At 34.3% G+C, this 20,982-nt stretch overlaps 1 protein-coding gene and 1 long non-coding RNA gene across 5 annotated transcripts; one reads left to right on the forward strand and one right to left on the reverse strand.

Annotated features, from left to right (window-relative positions):
* Positions 1-622: 622 nt before the first annotated feature.
* On the forward strand, positions 623-2,601 carry LOC125859736 (ethylene-responsive transcription factor ERF114). 2 transcript variants are annotated; one of them, XM_049539552.1, is made up of 2 exons: positions 623-1,133; positions 1,773-2,601. In XM_049539552.1, exons 1-2 carry the CDS (start codon positions 887-889, stop codon positions 2,345-2,347), a joined length of 822 nt encoding a protein of 273 aa, XP_049395509.1. In that variant the 5' UTR covers positions 623-886; the 3' UTR covers positions 2,348-2,601. The 2 variants fall into 2 exon arrangements, with proteins under 2 accessions (XP_049395509.1, XP_049395508.1); XM_049539551.1 differs by having other exon boundaries at positions 1,764-2,600.
* Positions 2,602-7,826: 5,225 nt separating this feature from the next.
* LOC125857454 (uncharacterized) lies at positions 7,827-20,877 on the reverse strand. Of its 3 annotated transcripts, XR_007445666.1 has the most exons (9): positions 20,761-20,877; positions 17,415-17,855; positions 16,080-16,302; positions 15,233-15,420; positions 14,668-15,148; positions 11,828-12,014; positions 11,204-11,743; positions 8,174-8,373; positions 7,827-8,087 (listed from the first exon to the last, which is right to left on the reverse strand). It is a non-coding gene; the product is annotated as an uncharacterized LOC125857454 (long non-coding RNA). The 3 variants fall into 3 exon arrangements; XR_007445667.1 differs by lacking the exon at positions 8,174-8,373 and having other exon boundaries at positions 11,262-11,743; XR_007445668.1 differs by lacking the exons at positions 8,174-8,373; positions 11,204-11,743; positions 11,828-12,014.
* Positions 20,878-20,982: the final 105 nt, after the last annotated feature.

Below are 20,982 nucleotides of genomic sequence, written 5' to 3' on the forward strand. Positions count from 1 at the left end.
CTAATACAATCATATACTCCCTCCCTTCAAATTAAATAAGTAATGATGTTTTTTTTAATTAGAAAAATGACACGCTTTTAAAATTTCAAAAGAACTCAACATGACTTTTAATTTTTTTATCCCTTAGAAAATTTTTATAGCCACAAATGTTAGTGCTTGTTTAAAATTACATGTTACTGTTAATAACGTTTTAGCTTAAAAATGTGTCTCTGAGTAACAAATTAATATAATGTATTTGGCAGTAAATTTGGTAGTAACATTGTATGTCTATTTAATTCATCCGATTTTTGTCTTTTTGCCATTGATTTTTTTTTTGTAAAATAATATCTAAAACGTTACTGCCAAATAAGTTTATTCTAATTTTATAAAATTTGGAAGAAAAAAAAACGTATCAAAAATTTGAACAAATACTTAAAAATATTTTTTATTTTACTCAAACTATACAAAAGTATTTAAAATAAGTACTCAATTCAAACACGCTCTAAGTCATCCACATATTATGACCACAATTTTTTCAGAAATATTCCATTTTGCTTATTAAAGTCCCTTTTTGGTCAAATTGCTCCATATAAATCGAAATGTAATGAGTATATATTCTGATGCCGCATATGAAATAAAAACAAAAGCAGAAAGCAGACAAAGTTGAATATTGTACTAGTCTCCAAAACAAAAAAAATAAAGTTGGACCGTATAGAGTATATTTTTTTCCACATAACTAGTATGTATTCACATTAAGTTCATAAAAAAGCTAGAGTAGTAAACCCTAATATCTTCTTCACTCCTCCTTCCTAGCTCACTTCTTTTTCTCACCTCATTTACTAATTTTTAGTAATATAGCTGGCTGCTAGCTAAGCTCTTGTTTGAATGTTTTTGTTAGATCGAAGAGATGAAAAGATCAGGCTCTAATAATGAAAGAGAAGAAAAAGACACTAGTAATATATTCCCAATATACTCATCAACTCGATCTCAACAAGACATGTCTGCTATGGTTTCTGCACTCTCTCAAGTCATTGGTAACTCTTCTTCTTCTGCTGGTGGTGATTCCTCCGTGGACGCCGTGCATGTTGATCCACTAACCCTAATTCCACAATCTACTCAGCAAAATCAATCTCAATCGTCTATTCAAGATCAAGGTATATATATTATCTTCCATGTATAGCTTAAGGAGACCAACATGGATTGTGGTGCACTGGTGAGAGTGCTTCACCCTTAACCAGAGGTCTCGGGTTCGAGCCCTGGTTATGGGGAAAATCCAGTTGGGAGCGCTATCCCCGAATGGGCCCTATAGTGCGCGATCAGGATTTAGTCGGAGCTCCAATGTGGGCTCCGAAACCGGGTGGAAAACCAAAAAAAAAAGTATAGCTTAAGGATAAAAAAAGAACAAGATCTTATTTCTATGTGAATATTGTCTCATCTAAAAATTTAAGTTGTTCCAGAGAAGATATTTTTATTTACTTGAATATTTTTATTGCTTGGCCCCTCACGTGCAGACCTGATTATTTTTTATGAGTGAACCTAGAAGCTTGATGTTTATCATGTGAACTTTGTTATTTAGGGCCTGTTTGGATTAACTTTTGGCTTATGACTTATAAGCCAAAAGCCATAGGTTAATTATGATTTCTAATTTATGGCTTTTGGCTTATTTTTAAGTGCTTATTATAAGCACTTTTTAACTTTACCCAAACACTTCAAAATTGCTTAATAAGACCTAAAATAAGTCCATCCAAATGGACACTTAATCTCATAATAATTTATGTACATAGGGAATTCAGAAAGAAGGCGGTATAGAGGAGTTCGTCAAAGACCATGGGGTAAATGGGCAGCAGAAATTCGGGACCCAAAAAAAGCAGCTAGGGTTTGGCTTGGTACTTTTGAAACTGCAGAAGGTGCAGCACTTGCTTATGATGAAGCTGCTCTTAGATTCAAAGGAAACAAAGCTAAACTCAATTTCCCTGAAAGAGTTCAAGGACAATTCCAATACTTTAATCAACATCAATTTACACCTGCCACGTCATCAACTAATACGTTTGAACAGAATTACCCTAATGTTCATCACTATGCTGATTTGTTACTTCGTAGTGACAATAATATTGATTTGAATTTCGACGTTTCACCAAGTACTTGTTATCAGTATTCATCATCAGGATCGTCTTTTGATATTTCGCAATCATCAGTGGAATTGCCAGTTTATGATGAGCAGCAACAAGTAAGTATTAATTATAATTATCAAGAAGATGAAGAAGAAGATTTTATGAAATATTCTGGGTCGCATTTTGGAAATTCTACTTCAAGTGGTGGACCTCAACATGATGAAAGTAATTGGGAAGAGTATAAGCAGGAAAAGTAACTTTCAATATGCATGACGATGGTATCAGAGCCAGCTAACAAATTAAAGGTCCTGAGTATGAACATCCCTGTACGTGTTTGGACCATGAAAAAGAATCAGGCTTGCAAGTGATGAGTATTGTTGAGAATATAAGGAAATAAATAAATATGTGTTGTCTCAGTCTATGATCTAATGGTATAAGCTTAATTTTAGAAGGGATAGAGACGTATCTTATATTTTTTTTTTTATCACAAGGAAAATTCGCAGCTGCTATCCTTTGGGTGCGCACAGGATTTTGCTCCTATGCAATAGCTCTATCTTGTGGTTTTATTGTGGGGCTTTCAATTTTATTTTATTTTTTGTATTTCAATTTATTGCTTGTTATGATTTATGAACTATATATAATATATAGTGGTGAAGTAATGGGAAAATATGAATTTTATGTGTTTTAAGGACTAAGTTTAATCTTCAATTATATCTTTACTCCTCCCTAATCTATGAAATATGTGTATAGCTAGGGATCGCTTGGTTCGAAAACAAATTATATTGAAATTATAATTTAAGGATTAGAAATATAATGATCAAAGCATGATTTATTTCTTATTGTGTGTTTTGTTCATTTTATTAAAACGGTAGCTATATATACACAATCAATATAAATCGAACTTTGATAAGTTTACGATAACAATATTGGAGAGTCCGAGCAAAATGATGCCTAATTAATTAATTTAAGGAGCTATATATACATAGCGAGTAGAATTTTGATTATGTGTAGCTATAGCTAGCTAGCTGAACTAAGTTGGCTAGTAATTAATTAATTGCTTCTTTTGCATGGCAAGGGTAGGTAATTAATTAAGAAGAAGGGCCCACGCAAGTAATTAGTGTGGACTAATTAATGCCTAATTCCTTTCACTTAGACTATAGAAGCATAGTATTATATATGTGGAACGCCGTACTTTCACTTAAATCTTACTATTAATTAATTAATGCTAAATGTTGATGCTAAGTGAAGGGAATCTAGTCTTAAATTCTCTTGCAACATTTTTAAAAAAAATTAGATTATGAATGTGCGCAAGTACCTTTTACATAAAAATACTTGCAAATACTTGTTCAATAAAATTTTTACTCATAGGAACTTTCCTAGTGTGAATGCTACGTACTTTGAACTTTTTCCAAGATTAAAATGTGTTAATATGAATACATATATTTGATTACTAAAAATTCCTTGTCTTTAATTAAATTTAAACACTGAATAATTAAGAGTAATAATTTTCTCTGCATCTAAACATGTAAGGTAGGCACATCAATCTTTAAATGATCAATTAAAATGCTCTTAACACGGTATGATATTATTTAATTTAGACCAAATTCACACAATTTAAAAAAAAAAATAGAAAACCTCACACCATCAAGAATAGCCAAGTAATTATCCAACACCTTACAAACAAGTTCTTTTTCTTTCTAGTTCCAATGTGAGATTTAATTCTCTCACTCTCCCAACAAAAATAGCACTATACATAGTCTAAAATAATTTATTTTAAATTTTGTATCTAGTTAAATAACGTACCAATGGACACATGAATTAAAACAGAGGAAGTACTAAGATCAAATTTTAGATGTCGCTAACGATGTTAAAATTAAGAAAGGATCTCATTATCCAATTTTCGTAGAAAAAAATAATTCAAAAGCCATTTCTGCATTTTGGAAGAAAAAGTTGGCTTTTTTACTCCGAACACGATATAATACTACTACTTTAGTTTCTATCCAAAAAGAGGAAAAGAACATGCTTCAGGCCTGAAATAAAAGACAGAAAAAACACTCTTTATTGTGAATCTAGTATAGTCCAAAATGAAACTCACCTTTTGACATGCATTTCCAAAAGTTGAAAGATAATGATCTAAGCTTCCCTTTTTTGCATGAAAACATGCATGGAATTGTCATCATGAAGCTTTATTCAAAAAACAATGTCTATATTTTAGTTCAAAAAAAAAAGCTAAGCTTAGATTAGAGTGAAAGTAAAGTGAATAAGCGTAGTTGTGCAAATTCTCTGTATCTTATACTAATTAATTAGGTTTTTATATATAAAGATTAGAACAAATATGAAAAGGTTGAAAAAAAAAACAATTGAGAAGTCATAGATTTCGGCTTTCATCATGTGTATAATAGTGAGTGAATAAAACACATAAACCGACCGCCGCACAATGTTCATGAATCATCATTATTCATAACTTTAATTGACTTATGGGTGGGATGTTACCTAATTTATTTTACTAAAATTATACGATACCTTATGAAATAAATGTGTAACAATCATCCAAACAAAATTCAAAATTGTATTTTAACAATTGCTAATGTGGTAAGTAGAAGGTATATTCAGTAGTGCAATAGTGAGACTGATTCACCCTTAATCAGAAGTTTCGGGTTCGAGCCTGAATATAGAGAAAATCTTGTAGGGAGTAACCCCCTCCCAAATAGGCCATGCAGTAAGAAATCTGCATTTAGTTGGAGCTGCAATATGAGTTTCAGACACCGGTCGAAAAAACAAAAACAAAAAGTTCAAATCTAATTATTATTTGTTTACTAATTGGCATCTTTATTCTTATCACATAAAATTAAGCTTTCGGCTGAAAAACGATATACAACCTTGACAGAGACAATGTTGGGCAACATGTATGATTCATACATTTTGAAGTAATACATAAATATATAGGAACTATGAATCGGTTGGCAAGAATATTATTTTACTCCTTAGTTACTCCTATATATGTTCCATTTTATATGTCTGGAACTATGGATCGATTGGTGTGAATACTATTTTATTAGATATTTTTTATTTTTCAATTTATACGTCTTATTTTTAAATAGTAGTGATTGGTGTTAATATTCTTTTATCAATTAGTATTTTTTTTCATGACAAGAAAAATCTGCAGCCATTACTCTTTGGGTGCGCACATGGTAAAACATTTGTTTCTATGCAATAGCTCACAAACCACACAGGAGAGGTAACCCGCACCAAGCAAGCCCAGTGCGATGAGCTCAACCCAGAAGGCAAACCCCTTGCTTTCAAAGACAAGGGATGTCGAACTTGAGATCTCTAACATGAAAATCTCAAGCTCAAACAACTGGATCATCCCGAAGGGTTATTAATCAGTACTTCTTTTGATCCGTCTCTTACACTCTTGCACATTCCGTTAAAGAAGATATTCATAGCCTTATAAACTGCAAACAGTATATGTCTGAGATGTCATGTATTTCCACATGCAACTTCGATCTCACTTAATTAACACGCTCTAACTTGCCTTCACAACTCTAGATCGTCGCACCTAAGTTATTATTTTTTTTCTACTGTCTTTCATATATATTAGTTTTTTGACACGTGATTATCAATTTTAAAAATATATGTTATAGTAAATAGTATTTGCTTATTTAAGCGAAGATTTGAATAATAAGCTTAGCAAAAAATATTACAGATTCTTCTGTGAATGTTCAATATTGATCGTCATATATATCTCTTATTCACGCAAACCTATGAAAATGGTTAATGAAAAACTTTATTAGTTAAATGTAATTATGTATATATTTATTTCAATTTGATGAAGTTCAATCATGTAATTAGTCTCATCTCACTAATATTACCTTATAGACAATATTTGTTTTGTATTTTTGTTGTCATCTAACCAGATGTGCTTTGCATGTGTATTCTACGTTAAATTGTTTAGATATCATATGAACATGTGACGAGAACAACTATATTTTATATTTTCACATTTGTAGTGAGTTTTCTTTTTAGAAAAAAGAACTCGGAACAATTTAAAATACACCTACCCAAATATAAATAAATATTTGCATTAATGAAAATATTTATCTCATAAAATTAGCTATTAAATAAAAAATAAAAATTCAACTAATACAAACTTCAACTGGCGTTATTACAAGTCATATGAACTTTTCTTCTAAAATATTGAAATATTAAGAAATAGTAAATAAGTAAAACAAAAGGGCAATGTTTAAATAGTAATAGCAATTTTTCTTCAACTAAACCACACAAGTAGCATTGATAAATAAAAACATTCTTTTGTCTTGAGCATCAAAAACAAATCGTGACAATTCTCTAAATTTTGGAAAAATAAATTCCAAAGCATATATCTACATCATAAGAGAAATTGTTAACAAAAATAAATAAATTTAGACTACATCATATTAACTTCATATATTGGAACATTACATACTAATGTATATATTAAGCAAAAAATAATTATTATTATATCATCAAAATTATATTATTTTCCTCAAGTACTCGAGGTTATGAAATATACCCTCTTACGGCTTACTTCATCAAAATAGTAGTACCTCATATTTTACTAAACTTTGAATTCACTCAACGATAATAAATTACACAAAAAAAAATTAATATGCAAGAAGAAGAGTAGATGATTAGAAAAAATTGTGGTTGAAAAATGAGAGAAAGTTCCTCTATTTATGTCAACAAAGGGTAGTATGAACAAATCTTTTTTGTGTCTTATTTGAAAAATCATGACCTTTTCAAGAAGTGACAACACTTTGGAAAAGTCACAACTCTTTGAAAAAATCACCACTTATTGAAAAAGTCACAATTATTTGAAAAATTCACAACTCATCGAAAAAGTCACAACAAGTAGTCAACTAACTTTGTTGCTTTCTTGAAATACTTGAGAGTCCCTGCTACTACTAGCAGATAAGATAGAGATTCTGCAGAGGGTAAAATTCTTCTTTCCTCTAAAGATATTTAATGTAAGGTGCAATATTTCAAACTTGATACAGTCAATCAGATTCCATATCCTATATAATATTGTCAAACTTTACTGCATTACATATCTATCTATCTACCTAAAAGCACTACTTTTTTTTTATCATCCTCATAGGGAAACACGCCACTTCACTAGAATGATTAAAGTGCAACAAAATGCTTCAAGGTAAGAACTTACCGTAATGAGTATTGGGTTGGTGTAAACACTCGAGTAAGTTTTTACTACTATATGCCTTGGACGGATGTGGGCTTATTCCTCAAGCTCAGTTTCTCCCTTTCTCCTCTCATCATTCCTGATGGACTCGACCAAGAGACTTTCAATGACGAATTACCAAGAGACATTACTTTGTACTCTCAATGCCCTCGCCGTTCATTGTTCCGTTATCTATTTCACCATATCAGGGGCATTGCTTCAACACAACTCACTAGATTTCAATAGCCAACTGTGCCTGAAACAATGATGGGATGAGCGAAAGGACGCCAAACGTGATGAAAATTACATAAATCATTAACTAAAATGCTTCTACTTAAGGTTTAGATATATACACGGAAACTTGTACAGGAAAAATACGGTGACCGGGCAGTGCTTTTCTGCTCAACATATACTCCTTAAAAGACCAGGAGAATCTCTAGCAGAAGCACAACTTTACAAAAAATAATCTAATTCAGATGTAGTGCTTAATTTGCTCTGGAGAAGTGCTTCTAAAGTTCCCTTGCTTTTGTAAACCTTCATTTGAAGATGAAAACTCCCAAGTCTTTGCATTTCCCTTAAATGAGGTAACATTACCTCATCGAAAAAATTGATAAAGAGACGAATTCATGAGCAAGGCACTCCAATACCAGTCCAAAAACAGCAGGATGCAATGGCGAAGGCTCCGTGAACCAAGAATTTCCCTAGCCTCTGGTTCGGTTATGGTATTGCTTGATCGGTGATACTGTGAATTGCTTCTTGAGCAGCACCGATTGTTGAGCCATCTGCCATTAATCAAAGACATCTACATAATACATCACATTTGAAGGCATGTAATAAAGCCGTCACCGCTTGAAGCACATAAAATAACCGTGTAACTAAGTCATCATACAAAAATTCTATATGCTTAGTACTGCAATTTTAAGGTCCAAAAGCTTGTTCCTGCAGATGATTTCCATTTTCACTTGCTTTCCATGCAAAAACACCTCAAAAATCAAAATGTCCACAAGCACTTACTTGCAAGTTGCAAGTACCTGATGACATGCCTGAGCAAAGACATTATTCCAGAACCTGTAGCAATCATGTGACCAAGAATTCTCGCATTAAGCACCAACAGCGTCTTATGTAATACAAATATTCTCACAGATAAATTAGTTCTGCGTAGCTAGGACACTATATCTAATTGGTTCCAAAAACTGAAAGTAGCACTACAAATCAACTTCTGACCCAATAGTAAAATGATCCTAAAACGTTCTATTTTTAATTGGAAGTAATTCTTTCTTTTCCCTTGGACGATTTCAGTAGAGGCTCAGTTACAGGTATTTATTTTACCAAGCACGTTTGCAGGACGAGTCTCAGTAAACACATTATTCATCTTCAACTATCCAAATAGAACTATTGCAAAACCAAGATAGTAAATGGATGCTGTTAACTGATGCATTACCTAGACCGGTGCCCATGGGAAGCAAGTAGAAAAGAGTAGATTGCAAGGCTATGGAATCGAAATTGTTTGAAGCCAAAGGAATATCGAACTATCGAAATACATTCTTTAAATCTCTCGGGAATGAAGTAGGAAACTCAGGTGAGAAAGCTTCAAATGAGGCTTTTTCAGTATTGATGGATCATTTGGAGGTTTTGAACATTACCCACCAGCTACCGTGGTACACTCGTCATTTTTGCGACATTTTAAAACAATTTTCTTCTTATTAATGGTTGCAGACCTAAAATTAACAAATAAATATGTTCCTTTACTTGCAACTTAAGCGTTTAGACTAGGCAACACAACTCAAACAACAGCTTAAGCTTTTAAATGAGACAGTTCACACCTATCAACATGATATCAGAGTATATCATAACAGACATAAAATCCGTGAGGCTCCCATGTCCCGACGACCCTTCAAAAAAGTATGGGGTCATAAGGAGTCAGAAGCAAGCAAAGTATCCGGGTTTGAACTTCACCATCATCATCACCATTAAGAATTCTTCAGCACCATCGACCAATTCAGTGGTTTGAAGGCTGGAACAAGACATCCTATAGTGGCAGCGAAATAGTAACGGGACTTCTAAAGTAAATGCAGCCTCTAGGCAGATGAACCAACCAAACCAGCAGATACTCCAATGGCCTTGGAAACACATTTGGAAAATCAAAATCCCATACAAAGTAGCTTGATTTTTTTGGTTATTGGCTAAGGAAGTAGTGCTGACACAAGATAACTTGGATGAAGAAGGGTATCCCTTTATGTTCCAGATGTTTTTTCTGTATATTATTCTACATAGTTGACAAAATACAAAGAAGGGTCAGATCTAAAAGGATACAAGAAAAGAAATAAAGAGGTCAAGGAAGTACATGTGGTCGCACTATGAACTCTTGACGGCTACCTCCACACACTTGTGAACAACACATACCTCCAAAGCAAGAATAAAGAAATTATCAATGGCAAGAAATGAACAAAATCTAAGATAAATGAGAAGAAAAAAGAAATACATCTCAGTAGTGAATGCTTTCGTGTGAGCTGTGACATATGGAGAAGGAAAGGAGAAAGATGGAAACAAACCCAGATGAGGAATCAAAGTGTGAGGTTTCGGTGAATGCTGGAGGGAAGCATCTGGAAGGCTAAGCTAAAAAAGGAAAGAGCGAAAGAGGCGGAAGTTATTTGGTTTCCTATCCTAATTATAGATAAAGCTTTGGGTCGTATATCAATTATCAACAATGTTTGTGATGGAGAAAATATGGCCCAACCCAAACCAAACCCTCTATCTATATTAAGAGAGGAAACCTAATAACTTCCGCCTATTCCGCTTTTTCCTTTTTAAGCTTAACCTTTCAGATGCTTCCCTCCGGCAGCCACCGAAACCTCACACTTTGGTTCCTAATCTAGGTTTGTTTCCATCTTGCTCCTCTCCTTCTCTGTATGTCAGAGCTCACACAGGAGCATTCAATATTGAGAGGTATTTCTTTTTTCTTCTCTTCTATCTCAGATTTGTTCATTTATTGCCACTGATATTTTCCTTGTTCTCGCTTAGGAGGTAATGTGTTGTCTACTAGTGTGTGGAGTTAATGAAGGTAGCCACCAGGAGTTCACAGTGCGACCACAGGTACTTTCTTGACCTCCTTATTTCTTTTCCTATTAGATCTGACCCTTCTTTGTACTGTGTCAGCTAATTTTGTCAACTAGGTAGAATAATATACAGATCTTTAAAACATGTCAAGGTATAGAAATTAAACTTCGTCAAATGTAATTAACTAGATGGGTATATACATAACTACTAGAAAGATTCCTAAGAGTTAAACTAGGTAAGTTGTTCTTATGTAGAAATCAAAACCATAAATATTGCAAACTTACTAAGTTACAAAAAATCTTACAATTGAATGCCGAGGAATTAGACCTTGTGAAGGAAACCATTCTAGTGCTAATTAACATTAATTCTTACAAAATGGAATTAACTTGTGTATGTACTATAAGGTAAAGAATTTTTACACTAACTCGATGTTTTAAATATGTTGTACTCCCTCAGTCCCATTTTCTATGTCACCTTTTTACGTTGCACTTGCATTAAGAAAAGATGTAACTTTACCCTTCTACCATTATTTAATATTTTCTTAAGTCAACTTTATTAATAATGACAAGATTAATTAACTATTCTATCAAGGGTATAATAGGCAAAATATCGTAATTTATGCATAAATTTTATAAAATGACAAGTATTGTGGTTCAACTATTTATAGAAAAGGATGACATATAAAATGGGACGGAGAGAGTAGCATATAATCTACTTTTTTCTAGGTTATTGTTCTTATTTTTTATGAATGTCTATCTGTAAATATCTGATAATGAAAAACTTTCAAGTACAAAATATTATCAATCAGCCTATACGTACATGCCTCGGTATGAAGTAGTACCTTCAAAACTAACCAGAAATATTGAAAATTCATCTATGAAGGGATAATTAACACGTACTTTCCTCTGTAGAGAAACCATTCTCCATGATCCTCATGATCTTCATAACCACCTGAGAGCACCATAGATTGCGTGTCCTGCAATTCCAGTAACATGGGGCCAATGCACACCCCATTTCCTGCAATTCAAGTGATGTGTCCACAATTCTCCAACAAAAACACCTTGATTTCTCTCCAGATCATTCTCCACCAATATTGGCCCGAAATGATCCGAAGGGATGGTCACAAATATCCTCCCGCTTGATGCATTAACCATTCCAGCTCTTTTATATAGCCCCTCCTTCCCTAATAAACGGGTTATCAGGGTGATCTATTTGATTCGCCAATATACAAGGGTGGATCCAAGAATTAAATTTTTCTGTTAAAATATTGGGGCTCAGTGTCACAAATATCCTCCCGCTTGATGCATTATGCATTCCAGCTCTTTTATATAGCTGCTCCTTCCCTAATAAACGGGTTGTCAGGGTGATCTTCTTGATTCACCTGTATACACAGGTTGATCCAAGAATTAATTTTTACGTTAAAGATATTGGGGACGGTTGAACTCATAGACAAGTGTGTGCTTACCTGAGGACATGCCACTTGAGGCCTTGTAGGAGCATACTTTTATGCAGTCACCAGTGCCGAGTCTATTTGTGGTTGATTGATTAATCATTTGGCGACTAATTTGACTGCGGCATTTGACTCTTGTATCCTTGCCTTGTCCAATCCATTTTTGGAAGAACTTCAAATGTAGGTTATGGCCACAGGATGCCTGGAAGAATAAAAATATCAATCAAGATATATAGAAGTTTCACGAGTATAGAAACCTTAAAAGATAATAGCCGTATGCAAATACTTATGCATACATAGAACCACGGGTGGAGCTGTGGAGATACATACTTGTACGTCAGTTTCATCAATCTTGCACTGATAATGGCTATAAAACAGCCATGGTTTAAAAAAAACATAAGAATGTCAAATTATAGTGCAAAAATCCTTTTAAAAAGATTATTGAGAATGTTGTGAAATGTTACTAATTTACTGTTAAAATGTCTGAAGAGATCATTTTGGTCACATTGCTTGAAGGGCGCATTTTCCCTGTGTTGCCAGTATTGCTGGACAGGCCTATATACTAAGATATGTTGATGCAGAATTAATCAATGATATAGCCTATGCGCCTTGAAGATAGTGACTTCTAGTTTAGTTTAAATATTTCAGACTCGAGGCACGTTCTATATCAAGATATAAATAAGCAATTCATCAAAGTCGAAATGCTAATAGTAAATTCCCATAACTGGAGAATTGTACATGCAGCTATACGGTGGACAATATGGTAGGAGAGGAACTTAAGAGTTATCTAAACAACTATACAAGTAGTCAAAATGAATTGTATTGACTTTTTAAGTTTTTTGTGTAACCAGATATACTCTAATGATATTGTTTTCATCATTGATGTCTAACTATCTGCTCATACTTAACTAGAGTTTTGGGTCCGAGTCCTACTAGATACAAAGTTGTCTTTGTTAGGGAGTGTTTTACCCTTGACGTGGAACTTCTCATGTCGTGAATCCAAATTTGGTTGGGCCCCAATACGAACACGGGATGAAAATCGAAAACCAAATGGGAGAATAACTAAATATATTCATCTCTTAAGTTTATGTACAACCTTCTGCCTATATTTATTTTGGATTATGGTGCACTCCGTGATATTGTTAACATTCCATGGCGTTTGGGATGCCAAATAATGACATGTTCAATATGAAGGGTTGGTTCTTATTGGTGTATATTCTCTTCCTCATTGTAAGATTTTTGGTTACTCCAATAAGTTTGCAATATGTATGGTTTTGATTTCCACATCAGAACAACTTATCTAGTTTAACTCTTAGGAATCTTTCTAGTAGTTATGTATATACACACCTAGTTAATTATATTTGACGGAATTTAATTTTTATACCTTGAAGATCTGTATATTATTTTACATAGTTGACAAAATACAAAGAAGGGTCATATCTAAAAGGAGACAAGCAAAGAAATAAAGAGGTCAAGGAAGTACATGTGGTCGCACTGCGAACTCTTGACGGCTACCTCCACGAATTGGTGGACAACACATTACCTCCAAAGCAAGAATAAAGAAATTATCAATGGCAAGAAATGAACAAAAACTAAGATAAAGGAGAAGAAAAAAGAAATACATCTCAGTAGTGAATGCTCTCGTGTGAGCTATGACATACGGAGAAGGAAAGGAGAAAGATGGAAACAAACCCAGAGGAGGAATCAAAGTGTGAGGTTTCGGTGAATGCCGGAGGGAAGCATCTGGAAGGCTAAGTTGAAAAGGGAAAGAGCGAAAGAGGCGGAAGTTATTTGGTTTCCTATCCTAATTATAGATAAAGCTTTGGGCCGTATATCAATTATCAACAATGTTTGTGATGGAGAAAATACGGCCCAACCCAAACCAAACCCTCTATCTATATTAAGAGAGGAAACGTACTAACTTCCGCCTATTCCGTTCTTTCCTTTTTAAGCTTAACCTTTAGTAGGCTTTTCCGCAGTCAAATTACTAATTTAAAGAAATTATTGACAGCTTAAACACTTGATTGCCCTTTCTTTGTTCTTTCCCAGGGAAGCCACCAAAACCTCACACTTTGGTTCCTAATCTAGGTTTGTTTCCATCTTGCTCCTCTCCTTCTCTGTATGTCAAAGCTCACACGGGAGAATTCACAATTGAGAGGTATTTCTTTTTTCTTCTCTCCCATCTCAGATTTGTTCATCTATTGCCACTGATATTTTCCTTGTTCTCGCTTAGGAGGTAATGTGTTGTCTACTAGTTCGTGGAGTTAATGGAGGTAGCCGTCAGGAGTTCACAGTGCAACCACAAGTACTTTCTTGACCTCCTTATTTCTTTTCCTATCTCCTTTTAGATTTGACCCTTCTTTGTACTAAAAGATGTCAAGGTATAGAAATTACACTTTGTCAAATGTAATTACCACTAGAAAGATTCCTAAGAGTTAAACTAGGTAAGTTGTTCTGATGTAGAAATCAAAACCATAAATATTGCAAACTTACTGAAGTTACCAAAACTCTTGGAATTGAATGCTACGGAATTAGACCTAGCGAAGGAAACCATTCTAGTGCTAATTAACATTAATTCTTACAAAATGGAATTAACTTGTGTATGTACTCTAGGGTAAAGAATTTTTACACTAACTCGATGTTTTTAATATGTTGTAGCAGATAATCTACTTTTTTCTAGGTTATTGTTCTTATTTTTTATGAATGTCTATCTGTAGATATCTGATAATGAAAAACTCTCAAGTACAAAATATTATCAATCAGCCTATACGTACATGCCTCGAGTATGAAGTAGTACCTTCAAAACTAACCAGAAATATTGAAAATTCATCTATGAAGGGATAATTAACACGTACTTTCCTCTGTAGAGAATCCATTCTCCATGATCCTCATCATCTTCATAACCACCTGAGAGCACCATAGATTGCGTGTCCTGCAATTCCAGTAACATGGGGCCAATGCACACCCCATTTCCTGCAATTCAAGTGATGTGTCCACAATTCTCCAACAAAAACACCTTGATTTCTCTCCAGATCATTCTCCACCAATATTGGCCCGAAATGATCCGAAGGGATGGTCACAAATATCCTCCCGCTTGATGCATTAACCATTCCAGCTCTTTTATATAGCCCCTCCTGCCCTAATAAACGGTTATCAGGGTGATCTACTTGATTCACCAGTATACCAGGGTGGATCCAAGAATTAAATTTTTCTGTTAAAATATTGGGGCTCAGTGTCACAAATATCCTCCCGCTTGATGCAATATCCATTCCAGCTCTTTTATATAGCTGCTCCTTCCCTAATAAACGGGTTGTCAGGGTGATCTTCTTGATTCACCTGTATACACAGGTTGATCCAAGAATTAATTTTTACGTTAAAGATATTGGGGACGGTTGAACTCATAGACAAGTGTGTGCTTACCTGAGGACATGCTACTTGAGGACTTGTAAAAGCATCACTTTTATGCAGTCACCAGTGCCGAGTCTATTTGTGGTTGATTGATTAATCATTTGGCGACTAATTTGACTGCGGCATTTGACTCTTGTATCCTTGCCTTGTCCAATCCATTTTTGGAAGCACTTCAAACGTAAGTTATGGCCACAGGATGTCTGGAAGAATAAAAATATCAATCAAGATATATAGAAGTTTCACGAGTATAGAAACCTTAAAAGATAATAGACGTATGCAAATACTTATGCATGCATAGAACCACGGGTGGAGCTGCGGAGATACATACTTGTAAGTCAGTTTCATCAATCTTGCACTGATAATGGCTATAAAAGAGCCATGGTTTCAAGAAAAACATAAGACTGTCAAATTATAGTGCAAAAATCCTTTTAAAAAGATTATTGAGAATGTTGTGAAATGTTACTAATTTACTGTTAAAATGTCTGAAGAGATCATTTTGGTCACATTGCTTGAAGGGCACATTTTCCCTGTGTTGCCAGTATTGCTGGACAGGCCTATATACTAAGATATGTTGATGCAGAATTAATCTATGATATAGCGTGTCCTCGGCCAAGTATGAGGATGATCGGAATAAAAAAAACTGGAACTCTACACAATATACATGTACTATGAGCCTTGAAGATAGTGACTTCTGGTTTAGTTTAAATATTTCAGACTCGAGGCACGTTCTATAGCATGATATAAATAAGCAATTCATCAAAGTCGAAATGCTAAAAGTAAATTCCCATAACCCCAGTTCTAGTACTTCCCAAAAGCAGTACCAATTAATAATACAAAGCTAGTGCATGCAGTCATGTACCTGTATAAAATTGAGATACATATTATCGGGGTTCCTCCTTTCTCTTTGCTTCTTCCTTCTTATATTGCAGGTATTATATATGCACCATAGAGAAAATCGGCGAAGCCCGTAGCATAACTTGCACCAGCAGCCTCGGTGTTGAATGCTTGGCAAGCATTGGTCCGGAGAACTATGACGGCGGGAACCACCTTGTCAAGAGCCTTTCGCCAATCTTCTGCGGATGCTGCAACAACAAATATTGTGTAAAGTAGTCATTTGTTTAATTTACATGAATTGCAACTGAAGTTTTGCAAGCTAGCTACTAAAAAAGATATCAATTAGTTACGAATTTTGTTGCTAATTTTTTGTTAAACAGCCCATAACTAACTTTTTTTTTTTTCAAAATTCATCGCTAATTTAGCAACAAATTTTTATTGTTTAATGTATACAAAATGATTAAACATTAATTGATTGGTCTCCATTCGTTGTATGAGCTATTTGGCTATGTCTAGCCAAATGCCACTCTTTTTCACCAGAGATTCTTGGTTTTAATGGAAGCATTACGGGAGAGAGAGAATTCTAAGCTAGGATAAAGTGAAAAGAGTAATAAATTTACTTTGTTGTTATAAATAAAAACAACTTTTTGTTGATCAGAGAAGATAAAATTAGAAAAGTAACACTACTATGATTGAGCCTACTTCACCTCTCCTCTTTCTCGTTTTCAAGAGCCTCTTAATTACTGATTCATTTATTTTTCTTATCTGTTTTTGGAGTATTAATCCTACAAGGAACACATACGACTGAACTCTCCATTAGATGAGACAGCTGGGCATGAAGAATACGATTCAACAGGGGTCTTAGAACACTGATACCAACAGAAGAATCTGCAGAAATGATCATCCATGGTAGCGCACTCTCAATCCGGATAAAGTTAAGTTATTTTAATGTGATAAAAAATAGTATTCATTGTTTCAACACAACTCACTAATACTGTACTTACGGTGCAGTACAGCATGCACAGGAAAAATTGAAAACAAATACATACGGAAACTTTTACTGGAAAATATGGTGTCTATCTGCTCAACATAGTACCCTTGAAAGACAAGGAGAATCTTAGAAGAAGCACAGCTAAAAGGAGATCTAATTTGGAAGCTGTGCTTTACTCTGGAGAAGTGCTTCTAAAGTTACTTTGGTTCTATGAACCTTCATTTGAAGATGAAAATCTACTAATTCCACGTCTCTGCATTTCTCTCAGATGAGTTACTATACCTCTTCAAAAAAATTGATAAAGAGACAAATTCATGAGCAATGCACTCCAATACCAGTCCAAAAACAACAGGATGCAATGAGACACACCTGCAACACTTCCTCCCATGCTAGATGCTCCATGAACCAAAGAATTTCTCTAGCCTCTGATTCGATCGAGGTATGATGAATTGCTTCTTGAAAAGCACTGATTGTTGAGACATTAACCGCCAGATGTCACCACCTCAAGCACATATTTTCCCCGGATGACTGAGTCATCACACGGAAATTCAATATACTTTTGTACTGTAATCTGAAGGTCCAAAAGTTAGCTCCTACAGATGATTTCCATTTGCACTTGCTTTCCATGCAAAAAAAAACATCAAAAGCTGGTGTATTTGAAGAGTGATGTATTTGTTATTTGCTTAAGTAGGAGTCAGCAAAACCCAAATTTTATTTCTTTTATTCCAAAGTGGACATATGTCCACAAACACTTACTTGCAAGTGACTGATGACAGGCAACAATCACCTGACCAAGAATTCCCCCATAGCCTGTGATTAAGAAGACACAACAGATGTTAAGCAACCAACGGCGTCACATGTTATACAAACTTTCTCACAGATAAAAATAGTTCTGCATAGCAAGGACACTACATAGGAGATATCTAATTGGTTCCAGAAACTGAAAGTAGCACTACTCCTAAATAATAAAGCAACTTCTGATCCTATAGTATAAGGATCCTAAAAAGAGCTTTTTTTATCAGAAGTTTCTTCTTCTTTTTCCTTTGATTATTTCAACAGAGGTTCAGTTACAAACAGGCCTTTATTATTCCAAACACCTTTGTAATTGAAGTCTCAATAAGCACATTGTTCATTTTCAACTATCCAAATAGAACTGTTGCAAAACCAAGATACAAAACCAGTGCCAGGGGAAGCAACTACAAAAAACGTAGATTGCAAGGCCATGGAGTTGAAACAGTCTGAAGCCAACGGAATATCGAACTACCCAATACAACAACATAACCAGTAAAATCCCACAAACTAGGGTCTGGGAAGGGTAGAGTGTACACAAACCTTACCCCTTACCCCTAACTCATGGAGATAGAGAGGTTATACATTCTTTAAATCTCTCGGGAAATAAAGTAATAAATCCAAGCGAGAAAGCTTCAAAAGGGACATTTCAGTATTGATGGATCATTCAGAGGTTATGAACATTACCCGACCAGCTACCATGGCACACTCTGTCATTTTTGTGACAGTTCAAAATAATTTCTGCTTATTAACTGGTGTAGACCTAAAACCTAACAGATAAATATGCTCCTTCTCATGAACTTTAAGGTTTTAGACTAGGCAACCACACAATTCAAACAACAACTTAAAGACATCAATATGATATCAGAGCATATCAAGTATATCATAACAAACACTAATTCTGGGTTCGAACCTCACCATCACAATTAAGAGAATATTTTCACATTACTGGTCCAATAAAAAGACACAACAGAGAGCGTGTTGCAAATCTAAACTATGATATCAAAGTATTAAACGTTTACACAATACTTTACACATTCATAAGTTACACTTCCAAAAATAGCAACAATTTTTAGTGAATTTATTTTCTACGCACTCTTTTTTTAAAAGAACCGGTAATAAGTGATAACAGGATAAAAAGTGGGAGATGTAGTTACTACAGAGGTTGGGGCACAATAAGTAGTATAGATGAGCTCAATAATTTTGCTTATGACAAAGAAAGATGAGGACAACAAGAACACGTGTACGTATTCATTTCAGGCACTGAACATTTGCCATGAATTTCATTACACCACTTGCCTGGAAAACTGAATCACCACCCTAATGCAAATAGATGTATATGATAGTTTACCACCCACTAGCAACTATTACCATGTACATGGAGATTAAGAAACACATGCACTACATGTTGAAAAAGGAATTTTTCATATGGACAAGTTTCCACGTTTCAGTTCATCTTTTCTCTGTTTTCAAATTAAGAATGTTGCTATGAGTTCTAATCCATGTGTCAAAATTTTCCAATTCAAGGCCCTAAGCTATAGATTTAATTGAAAAACTTCAAGGAATAGCGCCATAAAAGGTAAGTGTTTTTTTATATAACTCTTCCTTTTTTGAATAGTAATCACAGTTCACTCACTGGTCCCTGCTATCTCTTTCCCTATTAAACTATGTATGTAAGAACATTGTTGAAGCATATTTCGGATTTTATGAGTATTACGTACAGGGTTCTCGTGCTTTAACAATCAACCATATAAAAATAAAAATTCTGACCTTAGATAAGACTTGGCTCCATTACCTTCCAACATTGCCTCCATATTGCCACAGTTTCAAACAGACAGATCTGTGAATCCAAGCGAAAAAATAATTTAATAGAACAACAAAGATGAGCAGCATACATCTACAAAAAGTACTAAAGTGACTACTCTTTCGGTACAAACATAATAACCATCTATACATAAAAAATATATAAACAATAAAATTTAACTTCGTCTCTGGAAGAGCTATCTAGGCTATTAAATCAACATTCATTAAAAGGATGTTGTTGACATATATAGATAAATAGTGCAGAATTTTAAAAAAAAATGAATGAGTTGAGAAATTAACTTTTATTTATCACCAACCCTTCATGTTGAGCACAACTCCTCAGCACCCCAAAAGCCATAGAAAGCCAATAGATAATGGAGAGTGCCATGACCCAAAAGAAACATAGGTAGAGAAGGTTGTACATGTACTTACCATTTCTGAATCATAGATAGCAGTAGTTGATATGGTGAAGCGGCGGACATTAGAGAGTGTTTGGCTAAGCTTATAAGCTGGTCAAACTGGCTTATAAGCACTCTCTACCTTATCTAAGCATTTGGTAAACATTAAACGTGCTTATAATCCAAAATCAACCAAAGCCTTAAGTTGGTCATCATTTTAGCCCTTCATATGTACAAAAAGTACTATTTCGATTACATGTATATATGAAGAACTAAAATGATCACTTTTTTCCATACATTAAGCATCATTTTTTCATGCCGTATATATGAACGACTAAAATTGTCCAACTCCCATAACCAAGAAACACCCAAGGACAGTGGTGTCCCTTTTACCATTCTCCGCTCCACTTAAATCATGTTTTTATCTAGAGCAGGATTCAAACCAATCTGTTCTCCTAACACACACTCTCACTCTTACCACTACAACAATGTCCCTTAAAACAAAATTACTAAAACTACAGTTCAAAAGGGAAAATAAAGTGAATTTCATCAAATTCAACGTAATTTAGATCAGTTCGTTTGAGAGTTCTCATCGAAAAGAAAAAACACATAAGGGAGATATCAAAAATCAAAATGAATAACAGTTTAACAATATAATCTCATCAAACTGCAAGTTCTTGGAACAAATTAGAATTAAATAAATGAAAATGAAGAAGGAAAAGAACCTGGGCTACGACGCCGATGCGATAATAACATCGTGATTCTTCAATCAATGAATACAAAATCAAGAAATTGTAAGAACCCTAAAAACCCAAATATTTGCAGCAAGAAAGGGCGTTGAAGGTTGGCGTAATTATATGAACCGACCCGACAATTTTATAACTGGACCCGGATCTTTTAGCGGACTTAATTGGGTGATTGGATTGGGCTTTATTTGAATGTTTTTG

This window comes from Solanum stenotomum, chromosome 3, assembly GCF_019186545.1.
Source record: "Solanum stenotomum isolate F172 chromosome 3, ASM1918654v1, whole genome shotgun sequence".
NCBI lineage: Eukaryota > Viridiplantae > Streptophyta > Magnoliopsida > Solanales > Solanaceae > Solanum > Solanum stenotomum.